Source organism: Macaca fascicularis, chromosome 19, assembly GCF_037993035.2.
Source record: "Macaca fascicularis isolate 582-1 chromosome 19, T2T-MFA8v1.1".
Classification (NCBI taxonomy): domain Eukaryota; kingdom Metazoa; phylum Chordata; class Mammalia; order Primates; family Cercopithecidae; genus Macaca; species Macaca fascicularis.
In genome coordinates, this window is record NC_088393.1 from 60,629,598 (window position 1) to 60,647,739 (window position 18,142).

General features: G+C 46.6%; 2 protein-coding genes across 4 annotated transcripts in view; both read right to left on the reverse strand.

The window, feature by feature from the left end:
• Positions 1 to 5,259, reverse strand: part of ZNF320 (zinc finger protein 320) — a 34,675-nt gene extending 29,416 nt beyond the window's left edge. Inside the window, exon 1 of the mRNA XM_065535876.2 lies at positions 5,151 to 5,259. The gene's annotated coding sequence lies outside the window, so the exon portion shown is untranslated. The remainder of the gene's footprint in view (positions 1 to 5,150) is intronic.
• Positions 1 to 18,142, reverse strand: part of LOC102131854 (uncharacterized) — a 104,328-nt gene that overhangs the window by 4,918 nt on the left and 81,268 nt on the right. For 2 of the 3 annotated variants that reach the window (XM_074024496.1, XM_074024494.1), the window contains exons 3-5: positions 10,328 to 10,553; positions 8,514 to 9,427; positions 5,151 to 5,277 (exon numbers count right to left, since the gene is read on the reverse strand). In XM_074024496.1, coding sequence (XP_073880597.1) covers positions 5,151 to 5,277; positions 8,514 to 8,528 — 142 coding nt within the window. In that variant the 5' untranslated portion in view covers positions 8,529 to 9,427; positions 10,328 to 10,553. The remainder of the gene's footprint in view (positions 1 to 5,150; positions 5,278 to 8,513; positions 9,428 to 10,327; positions 10,554 to 18,142) is intronic. The other variant, XM_074024495.1, reaches the window with a different exon arrangement.

The window sequence follows — 18,142 nt, forward strand, 5'->3', positions numbered from 1 at the left end:
TTCCCTCTTAAGAAAAAAAGCCGGCGGGGCACGGTGGCTCATGCCTGTAATCCCAGCACTTTGGGAGGTCGAGGCGGGCAGATCACGAGGTCAGGAGATCGATACCAGCCTGGCTAACACAGTGAAACTCTCTCTACTAAAAATACAAAAAATTAGTCAGGCGTGGTGGCGGGCGCCTGTAGTCCCAGCTACTCAGGAGGCTGAGGCAGGAGAATGGTGTGAACCCCGGGGGACAGAGCTTGCAGTGAGCCGAGATCGCACCACTGCACTCCAGCCTGGGTGACAGAGTAAGACTTCGTCTTAAAAAAAAAAACAAAAACAAAAAGAAAAAAGCCACAACTTGTTCTTACGACCAGTACACAACATAAGAGCTGAAATACATGTTAAGATCACTACCTTCTAATACATGAGGTCAAGAAAATACACAGCATTATAAGGAATAAGAATTGACTATGGCTGGGCATGGTGGCTCATGCCTGTAATCCCAGGACTTTGGGAGTCCAAGGTGGGTGGATCACCCAAGGTCAGGAGTTCTAGAACAGCCTGGCCAACATGGTGAAACCCCATCTCAACTAAAAATACAAAAATTAGCCGGGCATGGTGGCAGATGCCTGTAATCCCAGTTACTCCGAAGAGCTGAGGCAGAAGAATCACTTGGCACTGGGAGGCAGAGGTTGCAGCAGTGAGCCTAGATTGTGCCACCGCATTCCAGCCTGGGGGACCAGAGAGAGACTTCGTCTCAAAAAAAAAAAAAAAAGAATTGAGTAACGGCCAGGTGCAGTGGTGCATGCCCGTAATCATAGCACTTTTGGAGGCTGACGCAGGCAGATCATGAGGTCATAAGTTCGAGACCAGCCTGGACAACATGGTGAAACCCCATCTCTACTAAAATTACAAAAAAATTAGCTGTGCTTGGTGGTGGGTGCCTTTAACCCCAGCTACTTGGGAGGCTGAAGCAGGAATCATTTGTATCTGGGAGGCTGAGGTTGCAGTGAGCCGAGATCATGCTACTGCACTCCAGCCTGGGCGAGAGAATGAGACTCCATCTCAAAAAAATAAAATAAAATAAATAACGACTCTCCTTAAAGAAGCTTTGGTAGATTTGGCATTCTCTAATAGGATGTTCCTGCAGACAGGGACTTTGAGAGAATTGAGCCATGGGTGTTAACTACCGGTGAATACTAACAGTGCATTTATAAAGAAACATTAAAGAGCTCATTTCCTGTTCCTCTTTCCACCATATCAGGAGACGGCAGGAAGATGGCCAAGTTAAACCGTGAAGAAGGCTCTCACCAGGAAACAATGTGGCTGGCACCTTGCTCTTGGATTTCTTGCTTTCCAAATTCATGAGAAATAAATTTCTGTATCTTAAGCCTCCCAGTTTCAGCTATTTCCTTTTTTCTTTGTTTTTGAGACTCAGTCATGCTCTATCACCCAGGCTGGAGTGTAGTGGCACCATTATCCTACCCCAAGTGATTCTCCCTCCTCAGCCCAGAGTCTCACTCTGTCACTCAGGCTGGAGTGCGGTGGCGTGATCTTGGCTCACTGCAACCTCCACCTCCTGGGTTCAAGTGATTCTCCTGCCTCAGCCTCCCAGGTAACTGGGATTACAGGTGCGCACCACCATGAAGAGCTAACTTTTGTATTTTTAGTAGAGATGGAATTTCACCATGTTGGCCACGCTTGTCTCGAACTACTGACCTCAAGTGATTGGCCTGTCTCAGCCTCCCAAAGTGCTGGAATTATGGGTGTGAGCAACTGCATCTGGCCTATTTTTGACATTTAGTAGATTCGAGGTTTCACCATGTTGTCCAGACTGGTCTCAAGCTCCAGACCTCAAGCAATCTGCCCACCTTGGGTTCTGAAAGTGCTAGGATTAGAGGAGTGAGCCACCCCAGCTGGCCAGTCTAAGCTATTTCTAACAAGACAGTGAAATGACAGACAGGAAAAAGAGCATCTCATCATCAATATCACCGAAGCCTGACAAATCTAATGAAACAAAGGAAGTTTAGAGTCTGTACTGTAAAACTTGCAATACTTGAAACCATCTAATAGCAATAACACATTTTATTTTATTTTTTTTTATTTTTTAAAGACGGCGTCTCGGGTCACCCAGGCTGGAGTGCAGTGGCGTCATCTCAGCTCACTGCAAGCTCCGACGCCTCCCGGGCTCATGCCATTCTCCTGCCTCAGCCTCCAGATTAGCTGGGACTACAGGCGCCTGCCACCATGCCTGGCTAATTTTTGGTATTTTTAGTAGAGACGGGGTTTCACCGTGGTAGCCAGGATGGTGTCGATCTCTTGACCTAGTGATCCGCCCCGCTCGGCCTCCCAAAGTGCTGGGATTACAAGCGTGAGCCACCGGGCCCAGCCAGTAATACCATGTTTTAAAAACATTGAGGCAGGCTGGGCACGGTGGCTCATGCCAGTAATCCCAGCATTTTGAGAGGCTGAGGCAGGAGGATCACGTGGTCAGGAGATTGAGACAATCCTGGCTAACAAGCTGAAACCCCATCTCTACTAAAAAACACAAAAAATTAGCCCAGTGTGTTGGCAGTCACCTGTAGTCCCAGCTACTTGGGGGGCTGAGGCAGGAGAATCGCTTGAAACTGGGAGTTGGAAGTTGCAGTGAGCCGAGATCACACCACTGCACTTTAGCCTGGGTGACAGACTGAGACTGTCTCAAAGAAAACAAAACAAAACAAAAAAAAAAAATGAAAGAAGGCTAAACAGTAACTGCAACCCACAAGCACATACAAAGTTTTCCAGTAAAGGTAAATAAAAAAACAGATAGGCCGGGCATGGTGGTTCATGCCTGTAATCCCAGCACTTTTGAAGGACGAGCCAGGCAGATCACCTGAGGTTGGGAGTTCAAGACCACCCTAACCTACGAGGAGAAACCCTATCTCTACTAAAAATACAAAATTAGCTGGGCATGGTGACTCATGCCTGTAATCCCAGGTAGTCGGGAGGCTGAGGGAGGAGAATTGCTTGAACCCGGAGACGGAGGTTGTAGTGAGCCGAGACCGCAGCATTGAATTTCAGCCTAAGTGATGACAGCAAAACTATGTCTCATAAATACATAAATTACCAAATGGACAGATACAGAAACTTGCATATGTGTACCTTTTCTTCATAACTAAACTTTTTTTGTTATTTAAAATTAAAAGTCATGAAAAAACACTGTAAAAATATGTTAATGAAAATGGAACATACACAGAAATAATTCTGACAAATAAAAAAGTTCTCTTGGAGAAGTAGTTTTTGCAGATTATGGATTTTTTTTTTTTTTTTTTGAGACGGAGGCTCAGGCTGGAGTGCAATGGTGCGATCCCGGTTCACTGCAACCTCTACCTCCCGGGTTCAAGTGACTCTCCTGGATCAGCCTCCTGAGTAGTTGGAATTACAGCTGCCCACCACTGTGCCTGGCTACATTTTGTAATTATAGTACAGATGAAGTTTCACCATGTTAACCAGGCTGGTTGTAAACTTACCTCAGGTGATCCACCCCCCTCGGCCTCTCAAAGTGCTGGGATTAGAGGCGTGAGCCACTGCACCCGACCAGGTTACAGAAATTTTAAGTTTCATTATTATACTATAAGTTTAAGATGTTTAACATACCTGCAACAATAACCTTGGCCCAAATATCTATACAACACACTTCACTTCTGCATACTGAAAGGAATGGACACTAACGTGGTTGTTATATTCACCCTGGAATCATGCTTCAACCACTTACATGTTTACTAAGAACTAAAAGACAAAACTATCTACAATAATAACAATGGTTGGGCATGGCAGCTCACGCCTGTAATCCCAGCCCTTTGGGAAGCCGACACAGGTGGATCACTTGAGATCAGGAGTTTGAGACCGGCCTGGCCAACATGGTGAAACCCCATCTCTACTAAAAACACAAAGTTAGCTGGGCATGGTGGTGAGTGCTTGCAGTCCCACTACCCAGAAAGCTGGGGCACAAGAATCCTGTGAGCCTGAAAGGCGGAGGCTGCAGTTAGCCAAGATTACACCACTGCACTGTAGACTGAGCGACAGAGTGAAACTCTGTCATAAGAAAAGAAAGAGCGGAGAGATAAGCAAGGGCAAAGAAAGACGTCCTTTCAAAGATCTCAGGATTTAAACTTTTATTTTCCCATAGAATTCTCCCACTTGCAGAGTTTCTCCACATACTATTGGAAGGTGGAACTTCCACTCTGCCCATCTGAGCAGGCAGGGCTTACCTGCCTTTACACCTGTAATACATTCCCTCCCAGCTGGATTTTGTTGCTATTTTCACTTCACTCTCCACCGTCCAGGGCTCTTTCTCTTGCTCCAACATGGAGACAGCAGGTCAGAAAGAGACTCCTGCTTATAAAAAGAAAGGAACATGACGTGCTGGAGCTTTTCTAGAGTCCCAGCCCTACGTTTCTGTAGGAAGGAAGACATTACAGATGAATCCAGGAATATTTCACTAATTGCTCCACTGACTGCCTCCTTCTGAATGCTTGGGGAACGTTGTAATGTGTAATATGTGGACATGGAGCTCTCTTCCAAGAACTACTGAATTGAAAGCACAAGAGAAGCAAACAGGGAACTGGAGATGTTTAAAGTCTGCCAAAAGGTTTTATTTTTGCTTTTTGAGACAGAGTCTTGCTCTGTCACCCACGCTGGAGTGCAGTGGTGTGTTGTCAGCTCACTAGAACCTTCGCCTCCTAGGTTTGAGTTATTCTCTTCCCTCAGCCTTTCTAGGAGCTGGGATTACAGGTGTGCACCCACACGTCCAGCTAATTTTTGTATTTTTAGTAGAGACTGAGTTTCTCCATATTTGCCAGGCTGGTCTCGAACTCCTGATCTAAAGTGATCCACACGCCTCAGTCTCCCAAGATGCCAGGATGACAGACATGAGCCACCATACCCAGCCTGCTGTAAAGTTTTATGCCTACTTTAGTCCTGAAGCCCCCACTGAGGTATCATGAAGAAAGCAGAACGTCTAAACAAAGGGGACAGTGAAAGTCCAGATGCTACATCATGAAGCTTTTCATTTCAAAATCAATATGGCTTCCATTTGAGTCAAGCAAGGATGTGGCACCCAAGAGAAACAAGAGAAAATGCAAAGATTCACAAGGGCACATCCCCAGGAGGGAAGTTAAACTCACCCAGGGAGACCAGGTTCCTATAATTCTCCAGCATCACATCTCTGTATAGAGTCCTCTGAGCAGGGTCCAGGCATTTCCACTCCTCCTGAGAGAATTCTATGGCCACATCCCTGAATGTCAATAGACCCTGAAATGAAAACATATTTTAACCAAATGGTTATGGGAGGAGTTCTTATCTTTACAGAAAATGAGAAGAGGAGAGAGGGGAAAGGGTGGATTTAATTGTAGTGAATGTTCTGACAAATCCAAGTAAGGGATTTTTCACCACATGACGTCTTTTTTTTTTCTTTTTATTTTTTTTGAGATGGAGTCTCACTCTGTCGCCCAGGCTGGAGTGCAGTGGCATGATCTTGGCTCACTGCAAGCTCCACCTCCCGGATTCACGCCCTTCTCCTCCCTCAGCCTTCCAAGTAGCTGGTACTACTGGTGCCCGCCACCACACCCTGCTAATTTTTTTTGTATTTTTAGTAGAGACAGGTTTTCACCAGTTAGCCAGGATGGTCTCGATCTCCTGACCTTGTGATCCGCCTGCTTCAGCCTCCCAAAGTGCTGGGATTACAGGCATGAGCCACCACACCTGGCCTCACATGATGTCTTTATTATACTTTTTGAAGAGGTCAAGACACCCTGTCAGTATGAATTTCTTATGTTTGTAAAAAATACAAGAAATAAATTAAAAAATCAACGCAGAGTTTCTGTTATAGAAATGTTTGAAACTTTTATGGACACACCAAGTGACATTCAGTATCTAGATGAGACCAAGCACGAGTGATGTCTTCACAGATGACAATGCCCACAGTGAAAGATCAGTCAGACACAGTGACACATGCCTGTAATCCCAGCTACGTGGGAGGCTGAGGCAGGAGAATGGCTTGATCCCAGGAGGCAGAGGTTGCAGTGATCCCAGATCACGTCACTGCACTCCAGCCTGGGCAACAGAAACTCCATCTCAAAAAAATAAAAAATTAGCCAGGTGTGATGGCAGGCACCTGTGGTTCCAATTACTTGGAAGGCTGAGATGGGAGGATGGCTTGACCCTGAGGGTGGAGGTTGCAGTGAGCTACGATCACACCAGGGCACTCCAGCCTAGACAACAAAGTGAGACCCCATCTCAAAATAAAATACATGAAAACAAAATTACTCAAAGTACAAAATCCATTTTGTAAATGTTCACAAAATAACTGAGGGAAGAGAGACCCTCTCACATTGTTTTATACTCAGTACCTGTTTTAAGAAAAAAAAACAAGGAAGTGAAACCAGACAGGCGGCCCGGCACCAGGCCCAAAACCAGGCCTGGGCCTGCCTGGCCTAAACCTAGTAGTTAAAAATCAACTACATTTTTTGAAGAACATTATGAAACTCCCTGCTCTGTTCTGTTTCACTCTGACCACACAGTGCATGAAACCCCTGTCACATATCCCCTAGATTGCTCAATCACGACCCTTTCATGTGAAATCTTTAGTGTTGTGAACCCTTAAAAGGGACAGAAATTGTGCACTCGGAGAGCTCAGATTTTAAGACGATAGCTTGCCGTGGCTCCCAGCTGAATAAAGCCCTTCCTTCTACAACTCAGTGTCTGAGGGGTTTTGTCTGCGGCTCGTCCTGCTACATAACAAAACCTACACAGATTCACAAAAAACTAAATGTTAATACAAAGGGTTGTCATTTGTCCCAGATTTTCAAACCATAAAAGATTTTCAAAATATATACATATGTGTGTATATATGTATGTGTATGTATATATGTGTGGGGATGTCTATATACACACATATATACATACACATATACACACATATACATGTATATATACACATATACACACGTATACATATATGCATACACATATACACATGTATACACATATGTACACACATACACACACGTGCATACACATATGTACACACATATACACACGTGCACACACGTGTATACATACACACACATGTATACGTGTGTATACATGCACACACGTGTATACATATTTGTACACACACACGTATACATGTGTACACATACACACGTGCATACATGTAGGTATACATATGTACACATGTGTATACATATATGTATACATATGTATGCACGTGTATACATATATGTATACATATGTATGCACGTGTATACATATGTACACAAATATATAGGTTTTAAATATACAAAAAGTAGCAAGTTTTGTTTAACTGAAGAAGAATCTCATCTTGCTGGAAAAGGATACTTTGGCAGTTGGGGGCAGGGGGGAATCTTGTCAGATCTAAGAAGACAGGAAACGCCGCTTCCTAGAGGAAGCAATCACCCTTTCAACTGCCTGGCCTGGAGGATGGAGAATCGTTTGAACCCAGGAGGCAGAGGTTGCAGTAAGCCAAGATCATGCCACTGCACTCCAGCCTGGGTGACAGAGCAAGACTCTGTTTCGGAAACAAATAACAAAAATAATAATAGGTGGAATGAGAGTATGGCTTTATCCTCTAGAATAAAAAAAAAATAAGTACTGCTCCCATATTTGAGAAAAAATATAACCATTTTTACCAAAAGCCTGCTTCACAAGTCTCTCCATAGTAACACCACTGTCTCCATAAGCGTAATGTGCTAAGAATAGTTTAATGAATCTCCTGCTATTATTTATGTTGATTCTATATTCTTAACATGATGATGGAATCATTCATGTATCATTCATTTCCATTTTATTTATTTATTTATTTAAGACAGAGTTTTGCTCTTGTTGCCTGGGCTGGAGTGCAATGGTGCAATCTCAGGTCACTGCAACCTCCGCCTCTCGATTTCAAGTGATTCTTCTGCCTCAGCCTCCTGAGTAGCTGTGATTGCAGGCACATGCCACCATGCCTGGCTAATTTTGTATTTTTACTAGAGACAGGGTTTCTCCAAGTTGGTCAGGCTCACTCAATTACCTAAAAATGTAGTTTAAAATCAGGCAGAAAACATTTCCCCTTATTGGTCTTCTTTTCTAGAATTTACCATGTTCTCTGTGCACATTAATACGTGACTTCCATTGGCAGCTGCTCTAATCTTCGTCCACAGAGAGCTGACAGTGCATCCAGATGTGGCCCCTGAACAATCCCTGCTGCCCAACAGCACTCACACCACGGGACCCTCACCCCATCTCCATCCATGTCTGGTGTGAGCCCTTCCCAGGCCCATGCCCAGTGCAGCCTCTTCCCAACTTCATGTCACTGGGTCATGAGAGATGGAATCCAAGCGAGATGAGAGGGACTGAGGGAAGGCACGGGTGAGTGCGAGCAAACCTGTCAGGCAGGACGTTTCAGACTCAGAGAAGATTCCCAACTCCAAGGCCCAGGGTTTCTGAAAGGAAGGAGACAGAACAATCCACCGAGAATATCATCTCACCTGAGGAAGAGCCATCCCTGACTCCTTTGCTTTCCTCTTCCTTTTCCAGGTTTCTTCCTCAGGGTTTCTTCCTCACGTACCAAGAGTCTTTAGAAATCAATCCTGAATGTTAAAAATATGCTGTTTATTGCTCAAAATCAACACACCCCCTCCCTGTAACACAATGACACAAACAAAGGAGACCTCAGTCTGAGGAAGTACGGTCCCCCCTGCTGCCCACCACACCAGGGATGATAAACCCCTATAGGAAACTCCCACTCCCCTTCTGGAGAAGCCCCTACACACGCTGCAGCAGTGGGGAGCTGGGTTGGAATGAGCTCCCCTTCAGAGCACAGACCCAGCCCTGACCAAACCCCATGCAGAGGCTGGATGTGGTGACTCACGCCTGTCATCCCAGCACTCTGGGAGACATAGGTGGGTACACTGCTTGAGCTCAGAAGTTTGAGACCGGCCTGGGCAACATGGTGAAATCCCATCGCTACCAAAAATACAAATACTTAGCCAGGTACGGTGGTGCACGTCTGTGTTTCTGTCATCCCAGCTACTTAGGAAGCTGAGGTGGAAGCATCACTGGAACTCAGGAGTTCGAGAACAGCCTGGTAAACATGGTGAAATCCTGTGTCTACTAAAAATACAAAAATTGGGCCAGGTGCAATGGCTCAAGCCTATAATACTAGCACTCTGGAAGGCCGAGGTGGGTGGATTAACTGAGGTCAGGAGTTCGAAACCATCCTGGCCAATGTGGTGAAACCTCATCTCTACTAAAAATACAAAAGTAGCTGGGCTTGGTGGGCATCTGTAATCCCAGCTACTCAGAAGGCTGAGGTTGGAGGATCACTTGAACCTGGGATGTGAAGGTTGCAGTGAGCTGAAATTACACCACTGCACTCCAGTTTGAGTAACAGAATAAGACTCTAAAATAAAATACAAATACAAAAATTAGCCGGGTGTGGTGGCACACACCTGTAATCTCAGCTACTTGGGAGGTTGAGGCACAAGAATCACTTGAATCCAGGAGACAGAGGTTGCAGTGAGCCAAGATCACGAGACTGCATTCACAGCCTGGAGGACACAGTGAGACCTTTTTTTTTTTTTTAAAGTCCTAGTTTCTGATGTGATTGACACAGATAATAAACTTGAGTAATGTGATAGAGACTGACAGGCAGAGGGAACTTCAGATGGCAGTGGGAGGGCATGGGAGGCATCTCTGAGCCTAGACCTGAAGGAGGAGAAAGGGACAGGACAGCATCGTAAATGAGCTGCCAAGGGACATAGGGTAAGAGCAGGACAATGACCAGAGACAGGAAGGGTTCTGGAGTTTGGGAAAAGAGAAAAGCAAACGTGACCGGGGCAGAGGGAGTCAGGAGATGAAGGCAAGCTCCCAGGCAGAGGCTGGACACTGGCAGGGGCCCTGGACACAGGGCTGTGGAGCCACAGTGAAGAGCTGGACTTTTGTCCCAGGGAACACAGGAAGCCGGTGGAGGGTTCCCTGCCGGGGACTGAATGACCTGCTTTGGATTTAGCTGTGCTATCGTCACAGTGAAAACATTTTCACAGAGTTACCCTGAGAAGGTCTGAGACGAGTGAGAAGGTGTGCCTGAATTCTTACATGGGGGGCTGGAAGGGCTAATGGGGAGGGTTGGTCTTTATCACCCTATCCTTTAGAATTAGAGAAGCATCTTTCACATACCTGGGCTAAAGAAACTTCTTTTGCAAGGTTCTGATGCCTTTAATTCCTAACATTTAATTTTTCCTTATGAGAAAAGTACAGTAACATTTACAAAATGCAGCAGTGTAAACACACAACTACTGACCTTGAAAACAGGGAGGCCAAGGTGGGCGGATCACCTGAGGTCAGGAGTTGGAGACCAGCTTGGCCTGCATGTAGGAACCCCGTCTCTACTAAAAATACAAAAATTATCCAGGCGTGGTGGCGCATGGCTGTAATCCCAGCTTCTCAGCAAGGCTGAGGCAGGAGAATCGCTTGAACCCAGGAGGTTGAGGTTGCGGTGAGCCAAGATCCCGCCATTGCACTTCAGCCTGGGCAACAAGAACAAAACTGCATCTCAAAAAAAGAAAAGAAAAGGAAAGAAAACAGGGAAAGTTGAACTAAGACATAAGCAAATTTTTTCAATCAAGAATACATGGGTGGTCAGGTGTGGTGGCTCACGCCTGTTTTCCCAGCACTTTGGGAGGTCAAGGCGGGTGGATCACCTGAAGTCAGGAGTTTAAGATCAGCCTGGCCAACATGCTGAAACCCTGTCTCTACTAAAAATACAAAAATTAGCTGGGTTCCATCCACAACTTATTTAACTTCTTGTTGCTCCTTCTCCCCAATCTTTAGATCATCCTCAATCTCCATCTATTTCCGCCTCTTCTCCCATCTCTGCACCTCCTGAGCTCTCCCTGTTAAATTCTCTCTTCCCCGTTATACCCCCCAGCCAGTCCCCCTCAGTCCAATAACCCTTCTGCCAGGTTGAGCAGGGCCCCTTCCTCCTTGTCTGGGGCCTCCTGCTCTGAGTCACCTTGTTTTCCTTTTAGCTGAGGGCATCTGTTCTTCCAATGTCCTACTTCTTTACAATAAGCACACTGGTTATGCTGCAAGCTCTGACAGCCAGGCTGAGTCTCTTTCCTGGGGCCCCCCTTCCCTTGCCTCTTTGGGGGGACCCCTCTGATTGCTGCAGCTAACAGGTTGGTGTTTCGCCGGGCCCAACGTTCATTCTCTTTGCTGTTTTCCTTATGGCTTACTGCGTCCCTGTTTACAAACACCTGGTTAACTATTTCTAAATAACTGTCACGTATTCATTCCTGCAAACCCAACCTGTTTCTGCACTTTTCTTCTAATGTTTTCTGCACTTTGACTAAAGTCATGTTAATCATGTGCTGATTTTCAGGGCTATCAGGATCGAAGGGAGTATACATACAATAGGCCTCACATAGCCTGTCACAGAACTGTGCTGGAGTTTCTTCTTTTCCCTGGATGATCTCAGAGGCCTTGTTAATGTTTGTGGCCTTCCGGGCTCTCTCTTTAATCCTTCCAGGAGAGCTGCCCTGTGTCGGTTCAGCCTTTGCATGTCCTCTCTTTCATTTGGGTCCCACCAGGGGTCGGTTCCTGGGAACTGGGTCCTTACATACTCTTGGGGGTTTTGGTAATCAGCTGGTGCCTGTTCCTCCAGCCACTTGGTTGCTGCTTGGAGCTCTCTCCACCTTTCATCTGTGTTAGAGAGGGACATGAGCAGCTGGTGGCAATCAGCCTAAGTGGGGTTATGGGTCTGGATAATAGTTTGGAGCAAATCAATTAGAGCTTGTGACTTTTCCGTATAGGATGGGGTATTGTTTTTCCAGGTGAGAAGGTCGACAGAGGTGAAGGGCTGGTACACAAAGCACGCCTCTCCACCATGTGCCCATCCTCATCTATCCCGGTATACCGCTGCTCTCTCAGGGGCATTTGCATCCCAGTTTTGGTCGAGCTGCCAAGGGAGGGGTTTCTCCTGAGGCTTCACATCCTCTCTTGTCTACTCTGGGTGGCCTAGGGATATGTTTGTCTTGTGGAGATGCAAGCACTGTGGGCTCAAGAGTGGGGAGCGTCTCTCCCTGGTAAGGGGAAGGCACCGCCAGGATCACTGGTGCCATCTCCTGCAATGGGTCTTCTGGTGTTGGGTCAAACAGAACTTCAGGAGTTGATTTCCCTCGGCAGGTGGAGCGGGATCCTTCCATGACTATCTGTCCCTTTGCTACTAGCACTGCTGCTGCCTGTCCTCTTAGCCACTGTGAGTGGTCTAGCACCAGCTGTAACCAAGTGTCTATGTATGGGAACTGGTCTGAGGGTCCTGACTTAGCAGTTACCTTGTGCCATACCTTAGAAACAAGGGACCTGTCTAGGCTTCCTTCTGATGGCCAACCCACTTCTAATGTTGGCCAATCTATTTCACACAAAGTTCTAAGTTTTCCTGGTGTCATAGCAACCCCATAGTCTCCACTAAATCCCTTCTTAAAATTTTTCAACACAGTTCCTAGTGGAGTGGGCTTACTTTGTGTCTGACCCATGTTTCCTCGAGACAAAACACACTAACAGCACACGCACACCACAGAACAAAGAACGGGTAAAAAGGGCACACACGCACCTTTTCAGTTTACACCAAACGAGAATCAAAACCAAAATCAATGTATCCAGAAATCCAAGCCAGGTCAAAACCAAATCCAAAGTATCAAGCAATTCAAGTCAAGTCAAAAACCAAGGTGCTGGTACAGGCACACCGTGGGTGATCAGGCCACACTTCTACTCAAATGGAGGGGACAAGTTCCAAAGACCAGTGTCACCAAGTTTCAGATTTCCAGGCTTAAAGTGCCAGTTCCTTCCCAGTGTTCAGCCACTGGGTTGATCCTCTGTGGGGGCCTGCTGTGCACCGCTCCGACAGGCTTTCCACCGGGGCAACTGCCTACCCAGGAGCGCTCTCAGGATCCGCATTGCTCAAGCTGGCTGGAGTCCCCCACACGGATGTTCCACAGGGCAGGCCTAAGCGGCCTAAGGGGCTGCCTCCTTAATCACCTCGCTTCCCAGTCAGGGAACCAAGAAATGTAGCAGGAGGAACAGCAGACAAAACTCCTCAGACACCGGATTAAAGAAGGAAGAGGTTTTTATTCGACCGGGAGCGTCAGCAGACTTACGTCTTAAGAGCCAAGCTCCCCAAAGAAAGAGTTCCTGGCCCTTTTAAGGGCTTACAGCTCTAAGTGGTTCCACGTGAAAGGGTCGTGTTAGATTGAGAGCACATGTGGTTAGATTTGGGGGTTAATCTTTTAACCTCCAGGTCTGGTCATCAGTGGCACTGGCTGGTCTTGCCACTGACTTCATTCCTGTTTTTCAACTTTTACTTCCTCCTCCTCTTCAGAAACAGGAGACTGTAAGAGAAATAGCTGCTCTCCTCACCTCGGCCTCCCAAAGTGCTGGGATTACACGCATGAGTCACCATGCCAGGCCCAAGAAATACTCTTTACTTCGCTTTTTAAATGTTGAGAAAATATAATGAAAACTAAAAAAATCTTCCCCAGATGAAAAATCATCTTCACTATGAAAACAAAGAAAGAAAGAAAAACCATTTTATTAATAAAGAGCCTTAGACCTGAATGTGATGGGAAATAGAGACAAACAGCTGAGAGGTTGAAAACAGAGAAAGAAACTTCACTGTTCTATACAACCCTTTAGGTACATGTTTTCTTTTTTCTTTTTCTGGAGACACAAGTCTCACTGTTACTCAGGCTACAGTGCAGTGGCACGATCTCGGCTTACTGCAACCTCCGCCTCCTGGGTTCAAGCAATTCTCCTGTCTCAGCCTCCCGAGTAGCTAGGATTACAGGCACCTGCTACCACGCTGGGCTAATTTTTGTATTTTCAGTAGAGACGGAGTTTCACCTTCTTGGTCAGGCTGGTCTCAAACTCCTGACCTCAGGTGATCCACCCACCTTGGCCTCCCAAAGTGCTGGGATTACAGGTGTGCCTGGCCTAAGTGTATGTTTTCAAGATAAACACTAATCAGTCCTCAGGGAAGAGGGCTTGACAACACCCTTGGTCACACATAGTTCATTGTGGCTCTACTTGGTAATGGAGGTGACCATCTGCGTCAGCTAATTAGCTTCATGCAAAGGAAGGGGGGAAAATGCTAATCCATGTCATTTTGGCAAGTGTGATATTACAACATAGCGACAGGTGCCCTCTCTAGTGAGGCCCCTACAATCCGACAGAAACTGACGTCAGCCATAAATAATAAAATTTAGAATACATGGTTAAGTATAGAGTTTATGTGAACACAACGCTTGAGGATAGCCACCTGGAAACCTCAATTCCAAATGAAGGGGGTCCGTGTTCCCAAGTAGAGACGTTAATGTTTCACACACACACAGGGAAACACAGAGAAGCTTTAGCAGAATCACCACATTTTCCATTCAAGACCAGTAGTTGTAGCAACTTGACTGGTGACGGATTAATACACTTAAAGGAAGGTTACTTTATCACTCCAGAAGAAGGGACAATGATGCCAGGAGGTCTTGTCTCTGGGGCTGCTTAGTCTTCCTAATTATTTACAGGAAAACTTTTTTTTTTTTGAGACAGAGTCTCGCTCTGTCACCCAGGCTGGAGTGCAGTGGTGCGATCTCGGTTCGCTGCAAGCTCCGCCTCCTGGGTTGGGACTACAGGCACGTGCCACCATGCCCGGCTAATTTTTGTATTTTTAGTAGAGATGGGATTTCACCACATTAGACAGGCCGGTCTCAAACTCCTGACCTCTTGATCCACCAGCCTCGGCCTCCCAAAGTGCTGGGATTACAGGCTTGAGCCTCCTCGCCTGGTCAAAACTTTTTTTTTAAATTGATATTAGGAAACTGAATTGTATACCCTTTTTTTTTTTTGGTATGGAGTCTTGCTCTGTCGTCCAGGCTGGGGTGCAGGGGCATGACCTCGGCTCACTGCCACCTCCACCTCCCCTGTTCAAGCAGTTCTCCTGCCTCAGGCTCCCAAGTAGCTGGGAATACAGGCACGCCCCACCACACCTTGTAATGGCTTTGTATGTTTACTAGAGAGGGGGTTTCATCAAGTTGGCCAGGCTGTTTTCTAACCCCTGACCTCAAGTGATCCGCCTGCCTCTGCCTGCGAAAATGCTGGGATTACAGGCCTGAGCCACCACGCCTGGCCAGGAAAACTCTAAAAAACTGCACCTGCGGCCGGGCGCAGTGGCTCACGCCTGTAATCCCAGCACTCTGGGAGGCTGAGGCGGGTGGATCACGAGGTCAGGAGATCGAAACCATCCTGGCTAACACGGGGAAACCCTGTCTCTACTAAAAACACACAAAAAAGTAGCCAGGCGTGGTGGCGGGCGCCTGTAGTCCCAGCTACTGGGGAGGCTGAGGCAGAAGAATGGCGTGAACCCGGGAGGCGGAGCTTGTAGGGAGCCGAGATGGCGCCACGGCACTCCAGCCTGGGTGACAGGGCAAGACTCCGTCTCAAAAAAAAAAAAAAGTTGCGCCTGCATGCCACTGGACTTTGGTTGCATGACCACCTTCATCTCAAGGCTCAGAATTAAAGGTCCGTAGCTTTTAACGTGAAATATTTGACGTTTGAAGATCCTTGGAAGAATCTTTCCTGAAGTCATGGAGCCTCCAGATCCTCCAGAACAGAACTAGTTGTGTAGAGGTGGGTCCTTCATGCCCTTCAGGACCCTGATCTTCTCCCTACCCTTCCTGAAGGGAATCCAGGACCCCTGACTCTGAGCGCATCACCTGCTGGTGGCAAAGCCCCTGCCCATAATGGCCAAACTGGGCCCTGGAGATGTGCAGAGCACGGAAGACCCGGGAGCTGGAGTGAGGCAGTGACAGATGACAAAAATGGGGATGCCTTGGCACTGCCGGAGGACACAAGGTCTGGTCTGTTGGGCTTTTCTGACCTTAGTGAGGCCTTCTCTTCTTATTTTGACTGAAATAAATAGCCACAGGAAGTTCAGACCAATTAGAGTTGAAATTTCCAGAAGAAATGTGGGACTTGCCTCAGTGTTCCCTGAGGACACCTCAGCATCTGAACCACAACCCCAGAGTAGATGCTGCAGTTGTCCTGTGGCCAAGATGGGAAACAGGTATCCTCCAATGAACGGAGACACAAAATACTCAAAATAATCCATGCAGAAACGCATCTCTGGGTGGGCACGGTGGCTCCCGCTTGTAATGACAGCACACTGGTAGGCCAAGGCAGACGCATCCTCTGAGGTCATGAGTTCGAGACCAGCCTGGCCAACATGGTGAAACCCTGTCTCTACTAAAAATACAAAAATAGGAGCAGGCACGGTGACTCTGGCCTGTAATCCTAGCACTCAGAGAGGCCAAGAAAGGTGGATTACTTTAGGTTAGGAGTTCGAGACCAGCCCGGCCAACATGGTTAAATGCCATCTCTACTAAAAATACAAAAAGTAGCTGGGCTTGGTGGGTGTCTGTAATCCCAGCTACTCGGGAGGCTGAGGCAGGAGAATCGGTTTAACCCGGAAGGTGGAGGTTGCAGTGAGCCAAGATCGTGCCACTGCACTCCAGCCTGGGCAACAGATTGAGACTCAAAAGTAAAATAAAATTAAAATTAAAATACAAAAATGAGCTGGGTGTGGTGGCATACACCTGTAATCTCAGCTACTTGCAAGGGTGAGGCACAAGAATCATTTGAACCCAGGAGACAGAGGTTGCAGGGAGCGAGGTCACGAGACTGCACTCACAGCCTGGATGAGAGTGAGACTCTGTCTAAAAAAAAATTTAAAAAAATAAAAAGAGCATTTCTGATATGACTGATGCAGAGATAATAAAATCTGAGTAACATGAAAAAGACTGATGGGCAGAGGGAACTTCAGGTGGGGGTGGGAGGGCATGGGAGACAGCTCTGAACCTAGACCTGAAGGAGGAGATAGGGACAGGGCCATGATCATTTAGGGACACAGGGTAAGAGCAGGGACAGCGACCTGAGACAGGAAGGGTTTTGATGTTTGGGAAAAGAGAAAAGCAATATGCCTGGGGCAGAGGGAGTCAGGAGATGGAGGCAAGCTCCCAGGAGGAGGCTGGACACTGGCAGGGGCCCTGGACACAGGGCTGTGGAGCCACAGTGAGGAGTTGGGCTTTCAACATTTGTCCACATAGACCAGAGGTGCCTTGAGGGAAACATGCACTTAATAGCTCACAGCCGGGCGCGGTGGCTCAAGCCTGTAATCCCAGCACTTTGGGAGGCCGAGGCGGGTGGATCACAAGGTCAGGAGATCGAGACCACAGTGAAACCCCGTCTCTACTAAAAATACAAAAAATTAGCCGGGCGCGGTGGCGGGCGCCTGTAGTCCCAGCTACTCAGGAGGCTGAGGCAGGAGAATGGCGTGAACCCGGGAGGCGGAGCTTGCAGTGAGCCGAGATCGCGCCACTGCGCTCCAGTCTGGGCGACAGAGCCAGACTCCGTCTCAAAAAAAAAAAAAAAAAAAAAAATAGCTCACAGCTCAAGATTTTGACAGATGACATAAGGAAAGAAAACTGAAAAATAGACTAACTGGTTAAACTACATTTTGATGTTAAAGGTTTCCAATAAATAATAAAGAGTAGAAAGCATGCAGACCTCGATCTGAAACAGACACAACTAATTTCAAACAGAAACTACTTTGAAATTGTTTTTAAGAAATCTAACAAATTCAGATGTCAACAGGAAAATAACTAGAACATACACATGTACAGAAAGGAACGATGTGAGCTGATTTTTGGATGCCACAAAGGCATCTTTCAGAAGAAGTGATTATGTATTTAAAAAGGAATTTTTAAAATTAAGATTTATCTCAAACTGCAAAAAAAAAAAAAAATGAATAAGGAAAGAAAGAAATGAAGAGGAATCAGAAAGAACAAAAAGGAAATCTATTACACAATGAGAAAAAAAGCACTTTTGATGTCTCTTTTGCTTTTTATTTTATTTTTTTGTTTGTTTGTTTTTTTGAGATGAAGACCCAGGCTACAGTGCAGTGGTAGCATTTCGGTTCACTGGAACCTCTTCCTCCCAAGTTCATGCGATTCTCATGCCTCAGTCTCCCGAGCAGCTGGAACTACAGGTGCACACCACCACACCCAGCTTACTTTTT